General features: G+C 44.7%; 1 protein-coding gene across 2 annotated transcripts in view; it reads right to left on the bottom strand.

Moving 5' to 3' along the window:
• Positions 1-1,085: 1,085 nt before the first annotated feature.
• The window catches only part of fat2 (FAT atypical cadherin 2), a 101,466-nt gene continuing 79,252 nt past the window's right edge, over positions 1,086-23,299 (bottom strand). For both annotated transcript variants that reach the window (XM_080901632.1, XM_080901631.1), the window contains 6 exons: positions 14,410-14,848; positions 12,987-13,140; positions 10,846-10,939; positions 10,607-10,755; positions 10,247-10,521; positions 1,086-4,017 (listed from right to left, as the gene is read on the bottom strand). In XM_080901632.1, coding sequence (XP_080757758.1) covers positions 3,518-4,017; positions 10,247-10,521; positions 10,607-10,755; positions 10,846-10,939; positions 12,987-13,140; positions 14,410-14,848 — 1,611 coding nt within the window. In that variant the 3' untranslated portion in view covers positions 1,086-3,517. The remainder of the gene's footprint in view (positions 4,018-10,246; positions 10,522-10,606; positions 10,756-10,845; positions 10,940-12,986; positions 13,141-14,409; positions 14,849-23,299) is intronic.

Genomic DNA, 23,299 nt, shown 5'->3' with positions numbered 1-23,299 from the left:
AACAGTGCGATACCCTCACGAGGGGCACCCAGGATTTCAAACAGGTTTGATTTTCTTATGACCGTACAATTGCTGATCGGGAGCTGGTTGTGAGGTGTTAATCGCTTCTCATTACCCCATGTATACTACACAATGCACGACACACGATTAAGGCAAAACTCAGGCCGATCCCCAAAATGGTCGCATGACTGAAAAATGTCTCAAAATGGGCCACAAATCGCACAGTGTATGCCCAGCTTTAGTCATCTTGGCTCAAGCTGAACTGAACAGGTATTTCACAAACTGCTGAGAGACAATTAGGTTTTCGCACTGATCAAAGCCCGTTGATCAATGTCCATGAGTTACATTCACAGAGAGTTGGGGAATGGCTGCAATCACAGCATTGTGACAGATGGTGACAGATGTACCCTTAGGCCTCCTCCTCAATTCAGTCTTTCCCTTTTCCCGTAAATGACCTTGACTGCCCGCTCAAACCAGCGTTCCTCAGCGTTGGTCTTTGATCAGTGGTTGTTGATCAATGGTCATGACAATTTGCATATTAATGATCATGGAAATGACCTCCCAGCCCATTGTTCATTCAGTGGTGCTAGTTTAGTCATTGTGCAAAAGCACTGTTTATAAGGTTGGGGAAAACTGCAGTCAGCTGAGACTGAAGAAGTCACCTGGACGAGTGACGAAATGTTTCTCCCACTGAAAACGTCCAGATGAACAGAATCATCCTTACCTGGATGATTGAGCATGCATCAGGATATTATTGAGACTTTACCCTACATTATAAAGTCATTATAAAGTCCCTTAAGACAACTGGTGTTGCAATTTGCTGCTATTTAAACAAAATATAATTGAACTGATAACTTGACTACAGGTTTAAGGTCCTAGAACAGACCTCTGGGGGACACCACTTGCCCTGTTAAAGAGGAATGGGGAGATTTTAGTAGTTTTAACAGTAAAAGTTTATCATCGTGCTGCATTCCAGATGTGAAGATCAAATTCCTGTGATAACACTAATCCTGTCTGATGAGGGCTGTTTTTCCACCTGGCCTGTTCTGACCGGAACAGAGCGTGATATGGTCGGTGTTTACAGAAGATAATATCTTTATTCATATTCTCTTTACAATATTGGAAAACAAATGGACAGACAGCATCTTAATAAAATCTCTCAGAGAAAAACATCAGGGCAAAACATGGGGATGCCCACATTGGTACAAAAATAAACTTTATGGATGAAATGAATACAAACAACACATGTCAATACATTCAAGTGATTCATATTCAGCACAGCAACACACAGGCACAGACTGTACAGCACGACACGAGCGGATTATGGGATCTCTTTTGTACAAAGGACTCAAAACAAAGGGAAAGAGCTCACAGTGGAACCACCAGTGAGAGAAGGATCATGTCCATAACACATCTACACACACATCCTCAGCCTTAGTCACGGCTGGCCCTTAGGTTGCCCCTGGTTTTTGTGCGTAACATAAACAAAAGTATGAGACAATCACACTGTGGTAGCCATGTCTCTGTTTCAACCCGAATTCTTCCAAAAGCCAAAGCTCAGCAGGAGTAATATGTAATCATATGTGGAGTGTGCGTGCTTTGATTTGGCAATTTGACATTATGGTGCCAGATGGGACAGGTTGGACAGTCAGGACATTAAGAACCAGCCCTGCCCGAATCACCGTCTGCTAACGCCTTCACGTTACTACAAATGCCGTGTTCCAGATACAAGTGCTGCTCTCGTGCACTGTTTATCTCCCCAGCCTCCGAGAGCTCACCACATACGCCGCTTATGCAGGCTTTGATTTTTACATCTGCAGCCTTGGCACGTTTTGGAGGCAGCGGTAAACACAGCGCTCATATTCAGCCGGCACTTCATCGTTTACAGAAACATGAACTGACCAAACAGCAGCCAGATTGACTCAGTGTCCCAGATCTGATCTTCTGTCCTGGAATCCACAAACCGCCTGGAGGAGCTCATTGAAAAAAACTTCAGGCTTGGACATCGTTTAACCTGCTCTACTCTGTCCTTCCATCCCTGAAATCAAACAAAAGATCCAGATTCTTTCAGCTCCAATAAAATGATCCATGAGGATCTTCTTCCAGCTGTCGCAACAAAGTGAGCTCGCCTTTTCTGAAGCCTTCAAATATTTGGTCTCTGGGACACCATGAGCTCCCCGTGTGCTGTAGGTACACTGAGTTTTTAAAACCTGAGCTTACAGACACACTGCACACAGCTGAGAGGAGAGGCTGAGGATGACCACTTAGGAGTTTTGAGGATCAAAGAAGTGGTCGGTGCACCAGCAGGTAGCAGGAGGACAGTGCGAATCCTGAGAGTTTTATCTTCACAAAGTGCCACGGCTACCACAGAGTTGAAAACTAAGCAGAAACACTGAAACAACCAGTCTGTGAGTCACAATTAACAATTATTTCAGCTTTTAACTGAAGCTGCTCACATCCAAATATTCCTCTGTAATTTCCTGCAGTTCAGATCATAACCTTCACACGTAATTTGGCAGGAGGGAGTTTGACAATGAACTGACCAACTCTATGTGTTATTAGAAACAAGTCGTCTCTGCTCAGTTCTTTGGGAAAAAGAAAAGGTCAAACTGTTGATTTGACAAAACTAAACTAAACATCGACTCTTCACTATCTAACAGTCACTTATAAAAACGCTGCATCGTGCACTCCGAGCTTCTCTGCTCATTCAATCCATTTAAAATGGCTGCATGGACGATTCTCTCCTGCTGCACTTTAAGAGTTCCCTTTATCATGCAGGGCAGCGATACACAAACACGGAAAATACTGTCATCAAATTCACTCATTGAAATCCACAAAGAGATGTTTACAGAGTTCTTACAGCTAAAAATACAAAGTCCACTTCACAATAACGTCACTTTTTTAATCGCTTTCATGTTTCTAACGAGGATCCAGCCCTCTGAATGCTAACAACAAACACCGACACCTTTCTCCTGTATGAAATGTGCTTTAATACGCTGAGATTTGAAATCCTTAGACATACCATAAACCTGTTTCTGCACTTTTAGGAGCAGATATGAGCGAACACACCCAGCAGGATGTGCTGTCCGTGTTCAGCACAGCTCCAGCTGTGTGGCTGATCAGACGAGTGTGTGTGAACGGTGAAATGTGGGAGGTGTGTTTGGAGTGCAGAGAGGCAGACTTTTCCGCTTTGAAGCTTTCAAAAGTCTGAGCAGTTCACAGCCCGCTGGGTAATATTGTCCATGATTTCACAGCCCTGTCGAGACAGCGAACACCCTGGGTGGTGTCCCAACAACAGAAGATGAACTTGTGCTGAACTTGTTCTGCGGAGGTGAGCGAGCCATCCTGAGATGCTCTGTCTAATCTGGCGCAGCAAGACTGCAACACTTTAAAGAGTCTAACAAATCAGAGGTGTGTGAAGAATCATTCCACATGCTGTGATCATCTCACACAGAGCGACGAAGAGATCTGATCTCTTCTGATTGCCGTGTGAGGACCACGCCCACATGTCACCACCTTAAAACATCACCTCCTCGCAGCTCCCGTAGTCACTCTCCACCATGCTTGACCCATCGCAGCTGCGTGGGTTCTGTCGTGCTTTTCGGGTTTGAGGCTGGGCCTGGTTCAGGTTCGGTGCCGGCGGCGGGCTGGCCTGCTCAGCGTATGAGGGCATGGCGACGCTGAGGCGCATGCTGAGTCTCTTGTAGCCCGTGACGTTGTCGAGGCTGCGGGTGTGCTGGGTCGGGTAGTAGCTGATGGCGGTGTACTCGTTGGGGCACTGAGAGCTCGGAAGAGGAAGACCGTCTGGACCCAGGAAATCATCCAGGTTCTGGTTGCTGTAGCACGGTGGCAGGGGTGCACGGCGGTCGCAGCGGTCCAGCGGGAACGGGAAGCCACCAAACCTAGAGTTCCTGCGGGAGTCCATGGTGGAGGTGGAGTAAGTGTCTTCTACGATGTCAAACTGAGGGAAATCCTGGACCGCCGGACGGCCGTAATAGTCCGGGTCTGCGGGGTAGACTGAGGACAGGAAGCAGAGGAAGAGCTCTGGTTACTGATGGTTTCGCACTCAAACAATCAGCTCAGAAAATCATCACTTACTTCCAACTTTCACCTAAAATGTCCCAGGCAAACACTACCCAGGCCACTCCTGCTCTTACATTTGATTTACTGCAATGTCGTCTATCATCAGCGACAGCAACTCGCTGGAAACGAGGGATTGAAAATCCCCACCCACCGGGATGGAGTCAGAACTTTACTACGCTGAAATCAAAGTGAAACTTCTCCACATCTACTGACACTGAACACAGGGCTGAAAGTGGGTTTCAAAAGCTTTAACAATCTGCATATTAAACACTCAGTGGGTGTGTGTGAGAATAGCTCCGCGTCCCCAGGTCACCGTATTTCACTTAGAGGCAGGCGACTGATCCAGAAACATGTCTAATGACTTCCTTAGTAGAATAATCCTCCTTACTTCTCTATGGCCAAGATTAAAACAATTCAAGGGCAACCTTAAAGATTAGCTCCTCCATCTTTCTGCGCTGTAATCTCGAGCTACGTCTCAACCTTGAAATACTAATTTGGTGATTTCAGGTTGCTCATCCCAAGCAAAAGTGACCGTCAGGAGGATTTTTAATCATGTGCAGCAGCTGCTTCAGACTTTAGTTATTAAACAAGCAGGAAGTCGGTGAGGAGAGAGGAAAACGTGCCGCTTACGTAACCTTAGCGGTGACTCGGCGACATTTAATCTGTCATGTCAGAGGTCACCGCTCTGAACACACATCTGGTTATGAGCACACGCACGGCGTCACTTCCACAAAGAGGAGTTCACTCATCAGAGCATCACAGACATAGTCATATGTGTAAAAAGCATTCTATAATTCAGCTACGAAACACCGCCCTCAAACCTCATATTTATTATTAATTATAATATTATCACATAATTATTATTATTAATATTAAACATCAATAATAATAATTACCGTAAAAACTAAAAGTCTGTAAATCCATAAAAATCTGTTGTAGCTCTGGATGTGCTCTGCATTTTTACAGTAATCACTGATAAGTTTTTAAAAGTTGTAACTTGAATTTGATCATTAATTCAACAATAAATAATAAAAAAATGTTATTAATTTTAATAAAAAAGTTCATTAAGGTTAACATTTTATCAGAAAGAGCTCAACTCATTAGAAAAAATAAAATAATAAGTAAATAGCCATAAAATGGGACACTAAAAATACAAAAAAAATAAAAATCAATATGATGCAATAATTATTTTCTTGTGTCCTTACTCACATACACACAGTGAAATAGACTACAGAGTACATATTAATTAAATTTGCTTACACATAATAATAGTATAAATGTATCATATAATGAATTAAAGAGTTGCAGCTCTTATTTGCTTTTGCCTGACCTTTGACCTTTACCCCTAAACATGACTGACATTTTACAGCTGCCGTGACAACATCACAGCTGCCGTGATATCATCCCGACACCAGTGACATCAGCAAAGCCGCCGTGACATCACGTTTATTGATTTGAAAGCTGATTGATGACAGCTAAAGTAGCCCACACTGTCAGATGTGACAGTGCTGCCATCAAACAGGCTCTTGATCCCGGGTTCCTGAGCCTCGCTGGACGAAGCCTTCAGCAGATGCTTGGGCCCATACTGTCATACAATACGAAAAATGAGAAAATATCAAAGAACACAAACTCAACAGGGCTGCCTTTGTGCTTTCTAAATAGCTTAAAACAGTCAATCCTTACTCAGGAGTTACAGTCATGAAAACAGGTAGAAAATCATCCCTTGCAGTCAAGTGGAAACCTGTAAAGCCAGTCTGTGCCTAAAACCTCTGAACAGTGATACCAACACACTAATCATCATCATCATCATCATCATCACGAGGAAATGGTCCCAAAACGTCCCAGAAGAGACTCCCGCAGACTCGAGGGCTCAGCAGAAAACAAAGTTGCTTCCCGAGGATTATCACTTCATATTCCTGCCCTTCATCCCCAAATCTCAAAGTAACAGAGCAGACGTGTTCGGCACTTTGCTCAGACAAACTTTAGAGGATTTCCTGCTGTTAGTTTGGTCTCTGAGAATACCAAGCAGACTCCCGGCTGCTTGACATGTAGACACAGAGACAAAATGAGACAAAAGAGGAGCGAGGGAAATGCAAAGGAGACAAAAGGGAAACGCTGGAGAGAAGCCGAGGAGATGAGGGGGAAAGGGGGTGGAAGATGAAATGAAAAGCACAGATGGAAGGTGAGAGAGGAGAGACGTGACTGATGAGAGGATGAAGTAAACACAGCTCGGCGATGAAAGCCTGACAGCATCTTTAACGGTTCACCCACACCAACAGTCTTTGTTCAGTAACTCCGATCGGTGGCTCAGGCTAACAGCACGAGCTGCTCCAAAGGGCCTGGGATTTGTAGAAACTGAAACAATGTCTGTATGTATAAAGATAAACAGGATGGTTCACACGGATGACTTTCTGAAATTTAGGATGCTTACTGACAAATTAATAAATGATGTTGTATTTAGACGGCAGGTCACTTTAAAGCTCCCTCTTTGTCTTTCTGTTTCCTACTGAGGTAGAATTAGAGGAAGCTTTCTATCTGAAAATGTTTTCAGACTAAAGTCCTGTTGGGGAGTTGCATCATTTTTCTTTACACATGTGTGATGAAAGTCCAGAGCCTCTGGGCCTTATTTATAATCAGTGAAATGACGTGTAAAAGCAAAAATTGTAATTGGTGTTAGAATTCACCGCCATGGGTATTTGTGCCTGAAGTGGGCAGATCATGTTTGTTTAGGGTTAGCTGCTGCTGAGCTGGAAAGATTCGAGAACTGGGGACAAAAAGTTTCCCTGTAGCTGTTTTTGTAAAGTCTGATATTCAAACAGCCTTGAAAAGACCATTAAAAGTAATGAAATTCCCCTTTGGAGGCTTTCTGTGAGGCTTCCAAATCACACAAATGAAAGGCTGACCAAGGGCAAGGCGGTAATCCCATATCAGGGCTGAATGGGCTGCCATCTACCACTGTGTGCATGATTTAACTACAGATCAGTGTTGCTGGAAACTTTCACTGAGATTTTATCCAGAAACACAGAAAACAAATGAAAACATCAAATATCAGCAGCGAGCTCATGATGTTTGGAAGATTACGGCGCTGTGTTCACACCAGCAGTGGCGGCTTTAATCCTCATTCAAGCATAAAATCTTGATGGAGAATTAAAATGAAGTATCAACTCAAACATTAGTGCTGCTTAAACCTGAAGCAGTCCTCGCGAACACATGCTGACCATCTTTAGGACCAGACTGGACTCTTACCCCTTAAAGACAACATTCGATGACCTCTCCAGCACCCTTAATGATGAGCTCTGACACCTGAGTATATGCCCATAAAGTCGTGGTTTGATGATCATTAGAACAATTTCCAGGTTTTTCCAAGGGTGAGGCAGAGACCTCCCTCACGGATGCACAGCCAGTCCTTTGTTCTAAAGCCAGGCCTGACTCAGTTCAGAAATCATGTTATCATCCTGTGAAGAGTTTGATATGGAGGTCACTCGGCAGCCTCGGGTGGCGTCACCATTAACAATAAGTCTTACAACGAATGAAGCGGCTCACACAGAAACGTGTCCTTTCCTGTGCTCGTAAGGTTGAACAGACGAACGACCTGCCAGCCGGGTGCTGCCTGAGGAGCGATGGCATGACAAACACCCAATCTGCCTCTTCATCTGTCTGAGCAACACGACCACGGACGCAGGACTCACAGCTCGGTGGTATGGATCGCTTACAGACAGATGAGCACGACAGCAGGAGAGGGAGACAAACATGGAAGCAGACGTTGGCCTCACACAGGAGCGTTATCTTATCGGCCAGCCTCACGGCGACAAAGCAGGAAAATAAAGACCTGCACTACTATGAAAATCCTTTTCATAGTAGAATAAAGGCCACCTGTTTGAGCTGTTCACAGGCTGAATTACTCAAACTGCTTCATGAAAAAGTTCAGAAGAGGACAACGACAGCTCCACACCTGAGCTCAGGTGTGCAAACGGGACAGAACCAACGCGGACTCTCTGAACTAAAACCAGGCGCAGATTAAACATCATCGAATATCAGTCTGTGTGACACTGATGGTGGGGTTAAGTTGGCACATCACATCTTCATGTGATTTCCACTTAGACTGGTCGTCAAACATCACTCAGAAACAGATACCTGCTAATCAATAACATCCATCCATTCGCTTCCGCTTATCCTTTCCAGGGTCGCGGGGGGCGCTGGAGCCTATCCCAGCTGTCATAGGGCGAGACGCAGGGTACAGCCTGGACAGGTCGCCAGTCTGTCGCAGGGCCAACACACAGGGACAGACAACCATTCGCACTCACATTCATTCGCACATTCACACCTAGTGACAATTTGGATTATCCGATTAACCTATCCCCACAAGCTGCATGTCTTTGGACGGTGGGAGGAAGCCAGAGTACCCGGAGGGAACCCACGCAAACACGGGGAGAACATGCAAACTCCACACAGAAAGACCCCGGCCTGATGGTGGAATTGAACTCAGGACCTTCTTGCTGTGCGGCAACAGTGCTAACCACCGTGCACCATGCAATCAATAACATCCAAATAAAATCCTGAAACTGGAGCTGCTCGGACCACACAGCAGCTATTTTATATGATTATTTATATTCCATATAAACCAGTAAGCAGAACAACGTGCAGGAGTTACATTTAACTGTTGTTGAGGAATTTATTGTTAAGTTCTTTTTTATGATTGTTAATAGAATTTATTTCCGGGGAAACACCACTTTTGGGTTCATGCTGTGTTGGTAAAGTTGAACCACAACTGCAGCTCATCAGTGTCGTCAGTGACAGCAGCTGATTGGACGAGGAGAGAACGTCCTTTATTTTGATAGAGCTCATAAATGTTGCTGCCTGTGAGCTCCAGGTCGCCGATGAAACGCTGTTCAGTGTTTGCTAGCAGTAGATAGCATTTAACATGGCGGTCTATTGTGGATGCTTTTTGTTACTTCGTTTTTCAGCAGCTTGGTGGAAACACAGCTTCATGTTTAATGTGCACGTATAACGTTTGCTCGGAGAAACCCCCGGGACAGCTGTAGAGATTTAGGGAGCCTGAGAGGTGCTAACTGAAGGAAGAGTACTAACGAGAACGAGACGTGGAGACAGTGAGGAGGCAGATGTGACGTGATCACAGCAGTGAAACAGAAAAATCGCTTCCCGATGTTATCACTTCCTGTCGCCTCATTGAATGTTTCATCTCCCAGAGTTTAATCAGTGCCGTGTACTGACAGACAGTGCACGTTTCACATGATGCAGCACTGCACATCACAATTAACTGCGTGTTTACGGCGACATCGAGTGACTACAGCGTCTCTTCTGACCTTCTATATGTCAGGACTGAAAATGCTGCTGTGACTTAGATGGCATCTCTCCAAACGATTTTCCAGTCGGATTATTTGAAACTCCAACGCCGTCTTATTAAAGAGTCAGAGCTTTAATTATTGCCCTGAAGTCAAGTCTTCTTTAAAACAGACTCCATGCTTCCCTGGATTGATCACAGCAAGGATGCCGGTGTTATCTGCATGCCTGTCCAAACGCCTTCTCTCGTACATTTATGCTGTCTTTTTGTTTCCTCTATCAACAAAATCCAACACACCTTCAGACCAAAGATGCATGATGTCCATGCTGCATGATGTAAAGTGCAGCACTGTTAAAATCCCTAAAGTGTATTGTGGGTAAACGTTCATGGATCACATCAGTTGGTGGGACAGGTGGCTGCTCAAAAAGACCTTTTGCTTCCATCTGATACCAGGATCATCTCATAGCCCTGCTTCCTCCTTTTTTTTTAATGCACTCAGTGTTTGGCTGTCTAAATGCGGCTCACAGCTGTGAAACGCAGAACAGTTCACCTGTTCGGCGGAAGAGTTTGCAAACATCGCACACTTTAGGTCCTGAAGGAGTTTTTGAAAATGTTTGAAGGGTCTGGATCACAGACGAAACTGAATTTTAGTGGAGTCATCCTTCTGTCTATTCGTGTTGAGCTAGAAGAATCACTGCGATAAACCCCAGGAGCGTCGGCTCTAATGACATTCTGCGCTGCATGAGTGCTGCTGATAGTCCTGCTTTATTCTCATTATTAATGCTCACAATCAGATGTCCAAGAGCATGCTGAGGTTTCATCAGAAAGTCTCCCAGTCCCCCAATTCAAACCAACACTCACCCTCATAGTCCAGGTCCCAGTGGTTTTTCCTGATGGAGTCGTTATCAGAGCTCGATGGCGGCCTGACAGGAAGGTTGGGAGCAACGCTGCACACGACCGGCCCCTGCGTCTTTGGAGACCCACCCGCCGACGAACCGATCTGGCTGCGTGGCCGTAGCGATCTGAACGGTGTGTGGTCGAGGTCATTGGTTGGACCAACCAGCGAGCTCATCTCAATGGGGTTGACTTCCTGGGAGTTTGCTTTCAGGCTCTTGGCCAGACTGGACTGTAAGTACCTGCAGGTGAAGCAGCTGACGTTAGAGATTTAATAAGATCTGATGGAATATGTTGACGAATAACTTCAGAAATAAAAACTCTTACCCGTTGGAGTCCTGGACGCAGATGGGTTTTTTCTTCTTCTGCTGAACATGTCGTTTCCTGATGCAAACAAAGACGCCGACCAAGAAGACTAATCCGAGCACACCGGCACCAATCTGTATGATCTCCATGTATCCAAACGATGGATTGACCTGAAGAACGGGAAAATGATTAAAGTTTGATCTGCTGCCACTGAAGAAGAAAGAACATTAAGGTCATGTGTGTCTGTCGTCATGACTGACCAGAGGCAGTGGCTCGCAGTAGATGGCACCATTAGTGACTTTACAGCCGAACCCTTGAGGACACTCGTTGGGTGAACAGCCTGTGTCTTGGCACCTAAAAGGTTAAAGGGAGGAACATTAAAGCACTTTCAGAGGATGGAAAACTAAAATATTCCAAAAAACAGCAAACTGTGAGTGAAAAGAACCAAAACTCTCATTTAAACTTTGCACACCTCACATTCAGTTTCGTCTCCTCGGGCACCTCTGGACTGATTTTCAGTCCTGTTCTGATCTTTTACATCCCAAAAGCTCACAGAGCAAATATCAGCTTTAGTTTCAGAAGGACCTGAATTTCATGTGACTGTGTCCACAGTTTTTAACTTTGTAAAAAGAATTTATGTTGGAAATGAAATGAAAAAATGATAAAAGATTCCGGTGATAGCCGCACACACAGCAGCTCCTGTCCCTCCTCAGTTGGACTTCTCTGCTGATGAGACTGCCCAAACTCCAGAGGTTACTCTTTGGTCCTGAAGCCTGTCTGAACAAGCGCTCATTAGCGGAGAGGAGCACAGAGGTGGAGGTTAAATCAGTGATGATCCTATAAGCTTCAAAGCTGGCATGGGCACGAAACACCACCCTGAGACCCTGCTGGCACAGATCTGATTGCTGAGTGCTGGAGCGGAAGCACTCACACAAAGCCGGCACACTGTTTTCCATAAATGTGCCCGCAGCTCAGTTTATTTCCCCGGTGCTCAGGTCCCCCGCTTTACTTCACTCAGAGTGTATCCCGGCAGCGCTTTGCAGAGAAAAACATGTTTCCTGTTATTATCTGAAGGAAGACTTTGCTTTGGAGACCAGAGGAACGTTTCTGAATGTCTTTGGACACTCTAAATAAAATGTCCTGTTGTGTGCTGCTGTCCACCACACACGCTGGTGACAGCTTGATAAAATATCTCTGCATGTTTTCCTAAAGCAAAAGTACGCCGCCTGCAACTACCATCCAGCAGTAGCCATTTTTCATTCAGCGAATTAAACCAAACCCACCTGGAAGAGGGACGGTGGCTCAGAGCCGCGGGGATCGAAGCAGCTTTAATGAAAGGAAGGAGATGCAAATATGGCCGTAACTCTGTGGGGGGGGGTGAGCTTGTGTGTGTCAGACTGGGTTTTTTGGTTCGTGTTTATATCTTTAGTTTCAGTTTACCCTCAAAATGTCAATTTTAGTTGTTTTTTTTATTAGTTTCACTGCTCTATAAAAAAAAAAAAAAGCCCAGAAGTAGATCAGTTGCAGTGTGACTGCAGTCGCTCTCAGACAGATTGGCAAATTTGAAGGTTTGCAAATAATCATCATCTAACTTATAAATGCAGACATTTACCAACATGTTGCAGTCAGTCTGCACCCCGTCGCAATGCAATCAGGGGTTCGACTCAGCGGGTTGCAGACTGGGTGTAACCTGATTGAACTCGAGGGTAAAAATGAAGGTCTCGATGCACCGAAGTCACTTTGAAGACGGCGGCTGACTGTGAGTGGTTGCAGACCTGGTCTCCAACTCTGAAGTGACCATTACAAAGGTTTAGTTTTCAGTTTAGTTTCAGTGACTTGCTGTGTGACAACACTAGTTTGTTATCACTGGAGCATATATCACCCAAAACACAATGCTTTTTGCACAGTGGCACATGTGCAGCAGCTGCTCTCTAAAGCAAATATCTAATCAGCCAATCACGTTTTAATGCTCAAAGAGCTTGTTGCCATGGTCTCAGGACCTTGATGTTGAATTTTCTCTTTCCTCTTCTGGATTATTGTTGCAGGATCTTAGTTCATGCACTTGAGTCTTGGTCTCTCTTTTTGGTTTCCACCCTTTGTCTGAGTTAAGTAGTTATCACTTTTGCCTGTTTGTTTGGTCTTTGAGGACATTTTTAGTTTGGTCAGTCCTTAAAAGTCAAGTAGATGATCACAAACCTGCACACTATAAAGAGGATGATGCGACAGGAATGGATCTCCATCACTCAGGGCTGGGGCCAGATGAAGAAGTTATGAAGAATAAGGATACACTCTGTGCTTACATTGATTTGAACGGCAAAGGCAGGCTCCACTGTACCTAATAAAGTGGCTGTGATGGTTAAAAGCATCGGTGAATGAGGTGTGTGTGTGGACATGTGCCTACCTTGCCTCAGGGTTCTCACGCGAGCAGTTGCACAGGTAACCTTGATCCATGGGCATGCACACCCTGCCGTGGGTGCACGGCTGGGAGGCGCATGGGTTGTCGGTCAGCTCGCATCGGGCGCCGTGGAAGAGTCCTGCACACCTGCAGCGCGGCTCTGCAGAGCAAATAAAACACCCAGACATCTGAGACAAGAGCAACTGATCAAAGCCACAGCGAGTCTCCCCTACAGGCACGAAATAATCAAAGCAAAGGTCAGCAAGGTCCGGCCGGAGAGTGCAGCACCTTGTTGATGTTTAAAGGGAAAAATCGTGCAAGCTTTATTCTCCCACGGATAACTGGCAGAAAATAGCACGTGGAATTGAGAAGGCAGCAAAAATCATGTTTCATCAGCCAGAATCAGAGAGGGAAGCCACCAGGATGAGGAAGCAGGGATCAAGGACACAGGCTGAGATCACGACTCTTCCATTATCATGTGTCTAATCTACAATCTAAACTGACTTCTGCACATACACCTGTATTTGTCTTAATCTGCGAGTCATAAAAATAAAGCTTTCCTGATTTGTAAACGACAGGAAGCAGGGGAGGATTTAGGGTGGGGCTATGCTATGATTGACATGTTGATACACTCGTTTTTACCCAACCGGTCTCTCAGATGGGGTCACCTGATTGTTGGGGTTTTCTCCTTAATGTTGTGTTTACCTTACAATATAAAGTGCCTTGAGACGACTGTTGCTACGACGCTGTGAGATGGGGACAGACAAAAAATCATATTTGTTTCAACAGTTTCATAAAATGTTGCAAACTGAACGTTGCCCTGCAGCTGTACTGAGGCTGATTCTTCATTAAAAGCTTAACTTCCACCACCTGCAGGCACTAAATTTTTGTTTTTTCCTTCTAGTGATGAGATAAAAATGACTGCAGGGGCAAAAACAGCAACTTTTTTAAGTTCGAATCCTCCTCAGAGGAGGAGCAGAGGAGGACACATGGAGCTGAACCTCCTGAGGAGAACCTCAGCTCCAATGGGTGTGGGTTCCTGCTGAATCCGCACGTCGGTCCATCTCCTCCTCCTGTGGTACTTCACTTGTTCTCCTTTAGTACTTTAGTTACTGAGCTCACATTGTTTGTTTGTTTGCTTTAATCTAATTTTATTAAGTCATCATAACAAAAACACTAATTAAACTATGATAAAGGAACACACACTGTGTGGTATTTCCTTATGTTTTGGCACATTTTTCCTGCTTTTATTTTGGCGGGCTAAACTGGAGGCTGAGAGGAAACTAAATGATGTAAGAGCCCTGAGCTGGACTCGGGACTTTGGCCCTGAAGTGTGGACATTTGTCTGTTTCAGGAAGTTCTGTGCACAATCTCGAAATCTCTGTTTTATTTTTTTACTTTCAATAAAATCTAGTTTTTGGCGACTCACCCCCCGTGGCGTCCTCCTCACAGACACCTCCGTTCTTGCAAGGGCTGCTGTCGCAGGCTCCTCCCCCGCTGCAACACTGGTACACCCCAAACACCCTCCTGCTCCCTGACCCCCTCCATTCCGCCGAGTCGCCTGTTCTGATTGGCTCCCCATTGAGCTCCAGGCCCTCAAGGCAGCCGCTGAAATTATGTGGCTGTTGGTGGAGCTCTGGAGGAGAACCAAAGAGCAACGCTCCATGGGAGCGCAGCATCTGGCACGGCTCAACTGAGGAGGCGGACACCGGATGCTGCCCGTCCAGGGTCAGCCTCAGCGAGGAGGAGTTGACCTCCAGCAGGACGCTGTGCCAGCGACCGTCTGACACCATATGAGAGCCAATCGGCAGTGAGGCAGGGGTGGTGGTTCCACATCTGTACCTGAAGAGCAGGTCTCCGCCGGCCAACTGAGGGAGGAAGACAAAGGTCAGTGAGACACATGCACGAAAACCAGAGAAGAATACGTCCGACTCAGTTTTTGAGTGTAAGCCTTTGACTTGTTATTTTCTTTCTTTCTGGGGAGAAGAAACTGTTAAATGAAGAAACAACATTATTTAACATTATTTAACCACCGACATCCTGCTTGGAAGCAGCTCTGACATTTAATGCTCCTTTCAGATTCGTTTCAGTGGTTCCATCACTTAGTGTTTTGTAGTTTGTTAGAAAAAAGTCTCAAAATGCTTTAAATTCATCTTCCTTCGTTTAGGCGCTCGTGCTGTGACTTATGTTTCAGATTTTGAATGAATGCCAAAAATATTGGGTCAAAGGTCCTTCACTGTGTCATGCTGTGCACTCAGCATCCTCTCAGAGTTTCTGCACGCTCAGCGTTCCCAAAGCCAGGTCATGTTTTCTACATGTAACACCATGCTACTCCAACTTCCAAGGAGCATGGATGTTTTGGCCTCGCTGGTCACCGGAGGCATTATTGATAGCTGCTGTGTCTGTTTCGGCGTGCTCCTGTCTTTATTTGCAGCCCTCTAGAGCGTTCAGGCCGTCCTCTGGGTGATGCTGCACTGCTCTCTATCGCTGCCGCATGTTCTCTCTGCTTTCTTGTGGCAGTAAAAAGCTTCAGCAGTGATTCATATCGGAGGGGCCGGACCTGCAGGACTCTTCTCATGGATTAATGACAGCCCACGGGGCTGAAGGAGGGAGCTGAGGGCTGAATTGTGCTGCTCGTCTTTATTCTGTATCATGTACGTTCCTGTGACTCTGGGTGTGATTTATGGCAGCCGTGTGAGGGAGATGATGCACTCGGGCTTTTACAGCACCAGCGCAGCATAAGTCGAATCCCGCTCCTCAGAGACTTCAGCTCTGCAGCATCAGTGCTTCACGCCTCTATATATCACATCCTGTCAGTGCTGCTGATAAACTGGAGAGTGCCCGCAGCGTGTGATGTGTGTTGCGACTGCACGCAGGCAAACTACAGCGCTGGTGTCAAACCGAGACAGAGAGGGAGAAGGCCGAGCTCAGGCCAAAGAAGGAAAACTCAGCAATCTGACGCGCTTCAAACATTAAAATAGAAGTTTCCAATTTAAAAAAAAAAGGAAAAACCCTTGGACACACCCCTTTCCCTGTATGGTTCTTCCTTCCCACAGTTGCCAAGTGCTTGCTGAAAGGGAGTGGTCTGATTGTGGAGGTTTTGTGTAGTATTGTGGGGTCTTTAACTTACAATACAAAGTGCCTTGAGATGACTGCTGTTGTGATTTGGTGCTATGTTAATTAAAGTGAGTGAATCGGGGCTGGATTTCAGCTTTGCTCACACTTGTGATCCTGCGTGTCTTCACTTGGACGGGGACAACAGAGGTATGTATGAAACTCAAAGAGGCTCCTTGCATCAGGACTGACTCTTGGCTTTGAGAAGAGCTGCACAGCCAGGAAACTGCATACCTGTCCAATTGAGCTACTTGACAGAGAGTGTGCATCCTCACATCCTGGATATAAATCCAGTGTTTTTAAGGAACGCTGGTCTTTAACAGTCTGCAGATTGCAGGTGATGTTTCAGCACCTGGGAGAGAATTTTGGGAGGATGAAAGGCAGCAGTTCAGACTGCTCAGAATCAGGCTGGCTAAACGGGCCAAGAGTCTGAGAGGCTAAAAGCTGATGTCACTAACGCGATGTTTATCAGGAGCAATGCTCTCACATTTAGCATAAAAGTGCATTAACTTTTGTTTACTCTCTTTGGGGATAAATAGTGACTCAACCTGGGAGACATGTAATTACATTTTCACTCATGTCGTCCTCAGAGTATTGGACATATTCATCACTGTCTGCCCTGCACCTGATCAAAATTCAGCAGCACTGAGAAAAAGCTGCAAACTCCTCCTGAGGGAGACGCGACTGTTTTCCAAATATGAAAATTAATAATCATCCATTCAGTGTTCGTGAGCATTTGCTCAAACACTAAAACACACGAAGACCATCCAAGCAAGAGCTCCCACCGACTGTTAAAATAAACACGTTTACAGCATGACAGAGAAACTGTTCTGGTCCCTGTTAATAGTTTCCCCCTTCATAACAGTTCCCTCTGTGCCTGACAGCTGGGTGGCGGCACCTCCATCCAGCTCCTCTGGGCAGCTGTCCCTACACCTACTTACTCACGCATGTGTGTGTGAGTCTTTGTGATGAAATGGACAAAGACACACACAAACCAGGACACCCCACGGATGTTTTCTGTGGCCTGCCTTTCCTCCTCCCATGCACTGATGTTGATCTTCCTTAAAGAAGGATTTTCAGTCCTGTTGCTTCCTCACCATATGAAGTCCTTAGTCTTCAGTGTGAAGGTCCTCCTTCTAAACCAAGCCTCTTCAATGTTTCCGTAGGAATTTGGGTTTTATGGGGTAGGCTTGCTAACCCTACATCACAGCCTTCTCAATTCTCAGTTGTTCCTAAATAAATATAATCTCCCCAGAGTTTCCTGAGCACGGCCCAGGCTCCTCCCAGCTGGACAGAAAACACCTCATCTAAGAGGCTCCAGAGTGATCAAATGCCACCACCAGCTCATTCTGCAGGTTGGAACGCAGACAGCTTAGCTCTCCTTTTCTTCAGTTCTGTAAATCGCCTCCTCCGCTCTGATTGTGGAGCAAAGTGAGCAACAGAAACCTCAGAGCCTCGCCCGCCGCAGACCCACACTGGTGGAATTTAATAAAACAAAGGGACGACTGCTGAATGAGACTGTGAGCAGGATTCCCTGCTGCTCTCTCACCGCGATAAAAGCCTAAACTGACATTTCAGGCATTTTGTGTCACTGCAGAAACACCAACTGTGTATGGAGTGTGTTCACTGACACTCCTCATCACACAGGAGTGACAAATCACCTCTTCCTATTCTACACTTCTCACCCTGGCAGCTTTTCATCCACATGCTCACACATTTTCATTTGAAAGGAGCCGATTCCAAGCGCATGCATGCAGAAGCAAAGAAATTAATGGCAGCAAACAGGTCTGAAGGTGAGCACGCATTTCCTGTCCCACAGGTGTGAAAGCTGACAGAGAATACTGATGAGGTGTGGAAGAGTACACTCATACAGTCCGCTCAGTCCTCCCGGGTAATCAGGTGTATGAATAGCGCCTCGTATGTTCAGGAAGTTTCTCTGAACCAAACCCAGGTGAGGGAGCTCTCGCTGCTCAGAAATTCCTTTTGAAGCCATTTCTGCTCATAATGAAGCGGGCAGGGACCGAGATCCAAAGCCCAGGAGGGAGAACGCTGGGAAAGGCTGAATGGTGCTTTTGAAATTTCCTGAGAATCAGAGCGAGTGAATATTGAGCCGGAGAGCTCATAGAGGAGGAAAGCCCAGGAGGGGAAACATCATCAAACCAGGTTTGGGTCATGAGTTATCTGTTCAGGTCTCATTGTTTTCAGTCAGCTTAATAAAGCTTCCTGTACTGCTCCACGAAACGAGGCAATAAATGTTGGAGATTTTTCTTTTTTTAATAATAATAATGGATACTTTATTGATCCCCCATGGGGAAATTACTTGTTTTTTTTTTTTTAAGTTCAGAAACTTACAGCCTGTGAAACTCTGCAGGTTTATGGTGATATTTTTGTGCCACTATCCTGAGCGCACGTAAAAAAAATTTGAGCGCACGTAAAAAAAAGTTTGCAGGTGCAAGTGTTGCATTTTGAGGAGAAATTTAGCGAAGAAAAGCTAAATTTGAGTGAACAAAATTCATTCCTGCGTGCAAAAATGTATTTCAGTGTTTGCTATTATCCACACACACACACACACACACACACACACACACACACACACACACACACACACACACAATAGCAGCCCCTCTCGCTCAGTTTTTGCATTTGTAGATGTTACAGGAAAAATGATTCTATGTTTCTTTACCTTCTTTTAAATGTACAAAGATGCCTTTTGTCTGCCCTCTGCCTATGGTTAGATTAGTTTAGAATTATCTTTTTAGACTTGTTTCTGGGACATATTGTTTTAGATTGTTTTATCTTCCCTAGCTCTCTGCTGACGAGACTAGCACCATATATGGAGTTGTTTTATTTTATCTGTTTATTATTTGTTATCCTGTTCTCACTGTCTCTGTGCTCTGTGCCTATAAAAATTACCAAGCCACTGTGCATGGTGTGAGTTGTTCTTAGCAGCTCACCCGTGTACACGTTTGATAAAGAAAGTAACTTTGTCTCATTGTGTCTTTATTTCTCCTGGGTTTTTTACAGAGTTTTCCCCCAACATTTCTTGGTCCTTCGGAGCCGGAGCGCCTCCATCGTGTCCCATCTCCGTGACCAGTCCACGTTGTTCGTCTGTCGACAGCCCACACACTAGGTGTGTGGTCAAAGACCAAGGGCGTTAAATTCGAGTCTTGGCCAACGTTCTAGAAAGCGACCCACGGTGGTGGGGCCCGATCGAGGTGGACCAGACCCGGCGACACTGACCAGGTAGATACAGACACACTGACACAATCTTGCGTAAAAGCGTATTTTAAATTCAGGGAATTTAAAATAGCGAAAGTAGCTCGTCGCGACTGGAAGCTCCCCACCTCTGTGGGTTTAAAGTAGCTCGTCGGCTGGTAGCTTGGAGCTCGTCGACTGGAAGCTCCCCACTTCTGTGGGTTAGGTTTGGAGCTCTGGGTAGCTCCCCCAGCTGGGTCTAGGGAATAAGTAGCTCGTCTACAGAAAGACTGGCAGCTCCCCTTATGATAAGGGTTCCGATCGCGCGAATAAGTGTGAATGTGAATGTATGTGTGTGTATTGTTTTAATTAACGGAGCAAGCTGAATTTTCACGGTCCAATAAGAGACTGAGCTGCTCCTCTTGTGTTTTTTCTTTTACTGCTGTTCACTGACGTGCTGGTGAGTTGAGAGAACGGTCGAGTTCCGTCTCGTAAAGTTCACACCGCTTTTGGAAATAGTCCGAAAGTAGAAGGGCGTGTGAGCAACCACTCTCGTCTCTAATACCAGCGAAGGTGATAGCAGCTGTATTGTGTATATATTACTTAAACAAAAATAAGTAAATACATAAATAAGATGGGTAATCAAGCAAGTGAAATTAAAACTCACTCCTGATGAGCAGTGGTGAGAAAAGAAAAGTCCAGACGCCGGACAAAAACAGTGTCTGTAAACTGAGAGATTTAAGAAAACAAAATATAAACAGTCAGAAGAATAGAACTCAACTGCCAGTTTAGTAAAACCAGAAGACGAGACACTGTGCAGTGCCCACAACCCTTTTAGAAAGCCATCACTCATTCCTGCAGCCGCATCTGCAGCACCACCCATATCAGGAAGAACTTAATAATCCCTTATTAAGTGAAAACTAGAGATCAAAGTAGTTTGAAGTAGTTTAAAAGGGTTGAAAACAGACCCCACTGAGTAGATATAAATATAAAAAGTACGAAATAAAGATGAAGGGAAAATTACAGTAGAAATTATCTTTAGAGTATTTGAAATTAATAATAGCAAGGATAACAACCTGTAAAGTGATATTAACAATGAAACACAGTTGGCATGATGACCATGCCCAGCATGTATAAAATGAATATAAAGCAAATAATTCACACGAAAATATTTTAATAACATAAATAAGGTATATTAAGGCTGTGTCACTGTTCAGCCAAGGACAGTGTGTGAAAAGGTAACTGTCTCCACCCTGGGAAAAGGATGATTCTGCAGGTCATCTGAAGCCCTTGATGGATACAAAATAAAATATAAATAATATATTATAATAGAACTGCCTGGTCCGCCATGCAACAGAGAGAACAAATGTGACCGCAGATTGGATGAATTCTAAATTATCTGTTTGCTGAATAAGATGATCCTAACTAACAAATTGGCTCAGTAGTAGTATAATGGTACACACTGATAAAATATTATAATATGCTATTGCTGTTATATAAGACAAAGAGGATAATATTAACAATGACATAATATTAATATGAAGAGGCACCTTAATCGGTTATGATGTAAGGTGGATAATTGTTAAGCAGTAGTCTACATCAAGCTTAAGGTTTGCTGAAACTCAGTGTAATGACATGTGAGATGAAGACAATACAGAGAATAACTAAACTAATGAAGTGCATAGAGGCACTTGACCAGCTTGAAACCTATCATCCTAGAATGACACATTGCTGAGATATAGAGCACACCTATAATAACAACCAATAAGCAAAACCCTGTAGACAACAGCTAAAACTACAGGATTGAGAAGCTGAATTAAATATGTAGACACTGCTAAGCTGATGAGCATGTTCCACATTTTCTTTTCTTTTTATTTATTTGTTTCTTTTAGAGCAGAAGCTGCTATTCTGCCCAAAGAAAGACTCTAGGTCTGACCAACCGTTTCAGTCATGGGCAAAAAGATGTCAGTCAATAAAATTCTAAAAGATAATTTATTGACGAAAAATATATCAAGAGATAAAAGATAAAACAGTCCAGTGTCCCACTTATGAATTGTATAAAAACACACAGTCCCAAGGCCAGAGCCAGCTATGCCACACGGCCAAGTTGCACCCCACATGTTGCCTTTAACAGGGTTAGAAGTTGTCCTTGGAGACCCACCACCCTGCAAGCATATAGTCAGTGGTCACTCAAGCCTCTGGAACTCTGCTGCCTTTAGGCTGTGGCATATAATAGGCCCTGGACTGCACAGAGAGACAAAACAACACAGCAGTGTTTGTAGTGTGGGCTAGATGTAGACCAGTGTATCAGTGCAATCAAGTACACCTGCCTCTAATTAGTCCAACCCCATTCCAGCCATTGGCTCACCAAAAATGTGACAACCACAAAACCACTCCCAACCCAGTGCAACTTCACACAATAATATGGAGCTGAATTAACACAGGCACATTAGTCTACCATGTTACAAGCTGCATGCTATTACAAGCCAACATATGCAGACTTCTGCCTTGTACGGGTGGCAGCATTTTTCTTTTTCTTTTGTGTCCTGACACGTTTATGTTTTTTGTTTTTGTTTGATTATTTTGTTGGTTTTGGAAACGAATTTAAACGAACTTGTGACCATACTTGAGAATCACAGTGACACATAGTGATTAGGCATATGATTGAAAAATGCCTAGGTTTAGAGCTGTGAGCTATGAGCTGTGAGCAATGCAAAGTTAAATATATATATATGTATAAATGGGAAACAACCCTAACTTGAAAGTTTGAAATGTGTGAGATCCATGACTTGTTTGAAGAACTAGAAATTATCTAAAAATGCCTTAAGTGAAAATGTAGAGTTGCATCTATTCTCCCAAACCAAAAAAAAAAAAAAAAAAAAAAAAAAAAAAAGGAGAAGAAGCATTCTGTAACTTAGAAATAAGGCTGACGTGTTGACAACAGACTAAAACACTAATTCGCAGGTGGCTATCAGGAACAGAGAGGCGAGCAAAGTCACAAACACCAAGGCTGCAGACAGCCACGCAGCAACAGCAGATAACATAGAGACAACGCCTGCTAGAACCGTTTTGAAACCTCAGCAAAACAATTTGTCAGAACGTGCATGACGTGTCAAAAATATAATGCTCAGGGAAACCTGAGACCACACAATCCATATGGACTTTATTGAGCTAAATGAATGCCAAGGGTAAAAATACACCCTAGTGGTTATAGATGTATTCTCAAAGTGGCCAGAAATCTACCCAGTGAAAAAGGCAGATACAATTTCAGTAGCAAAATGTATGTCTAAGTTGTAGGAAAATAAAGAGATGATTGTAAATGACGAAGAATGTAATGATGTCTATCAAGTGTCTTGCAGATCACAGCCCGGTGACTGGGTTCTGATCAAAGTGCTCCAAAGGAAAAACTGGAGCTTGCAAAATTGCGGAACGACCATCCTGGATCCATCAGAGTCACTGCAGGCGAGTCAGTGAAGCCATCTAAACACAGCTGACGGCAGGCTTGCCCACTTGTTGTGATCTCGCCCGGTGGAGGGGTCAGCTTTCCTGGCCGGGGGGTCTACTCGCGACAGGAGGGTGTGTCCCGTCGTCATGAGGTGGTGGCTCTTAATAACTGCAGTGGCCCTGACCATGGCCGGGCTCCTCATCTTTGCTTCCGTGAGGGACAATAAGTCACGCTACATGGAGAAAAGGCAGACACTGTATGACAAAGGAAAGTACACCAAGTTTCCCCATGGCTATGCCACTAATTTCTGGTGGCAGTTTATGAACACTACAGCTTACTTGAATAATAAAACTGACTGCTATGCAAATACATATACACTTTCTGCCCACCAAGGAACGAGAGGAAGTGTATGGACTGTTCACTCAACGAAACCTGTGCCAGTAACGCGACACTGATGAGCCTCAACTGTCGCTCCAACTACAGCTACCGAATGATACTACAAACAAAGACTCATTACCAGACAGGATGTGCACGGACGGCACCAAGCAGTAAAGGAACCAGAGTT

Source organism: Rhamphochromis sp. 'chilingali' (genome assembly GCF_963969265.1).
Source record: "Rhamphochromis sp. 'chilingali' genome assembly, chromosome: 13".
In the NCBI taxonomy this organism is placed as follows: Eukaryota; Metazoa; Chordata; class Actinopteri; order Cichliformes; family Cichlidae; genus Rhamphochromis; species Rhamphochromis sp. 'chilingali'.
Note: the sequence above shows the minus strand (reverse complement) of the source record. Positions and strands in the feature narration are given on the sequence as shown.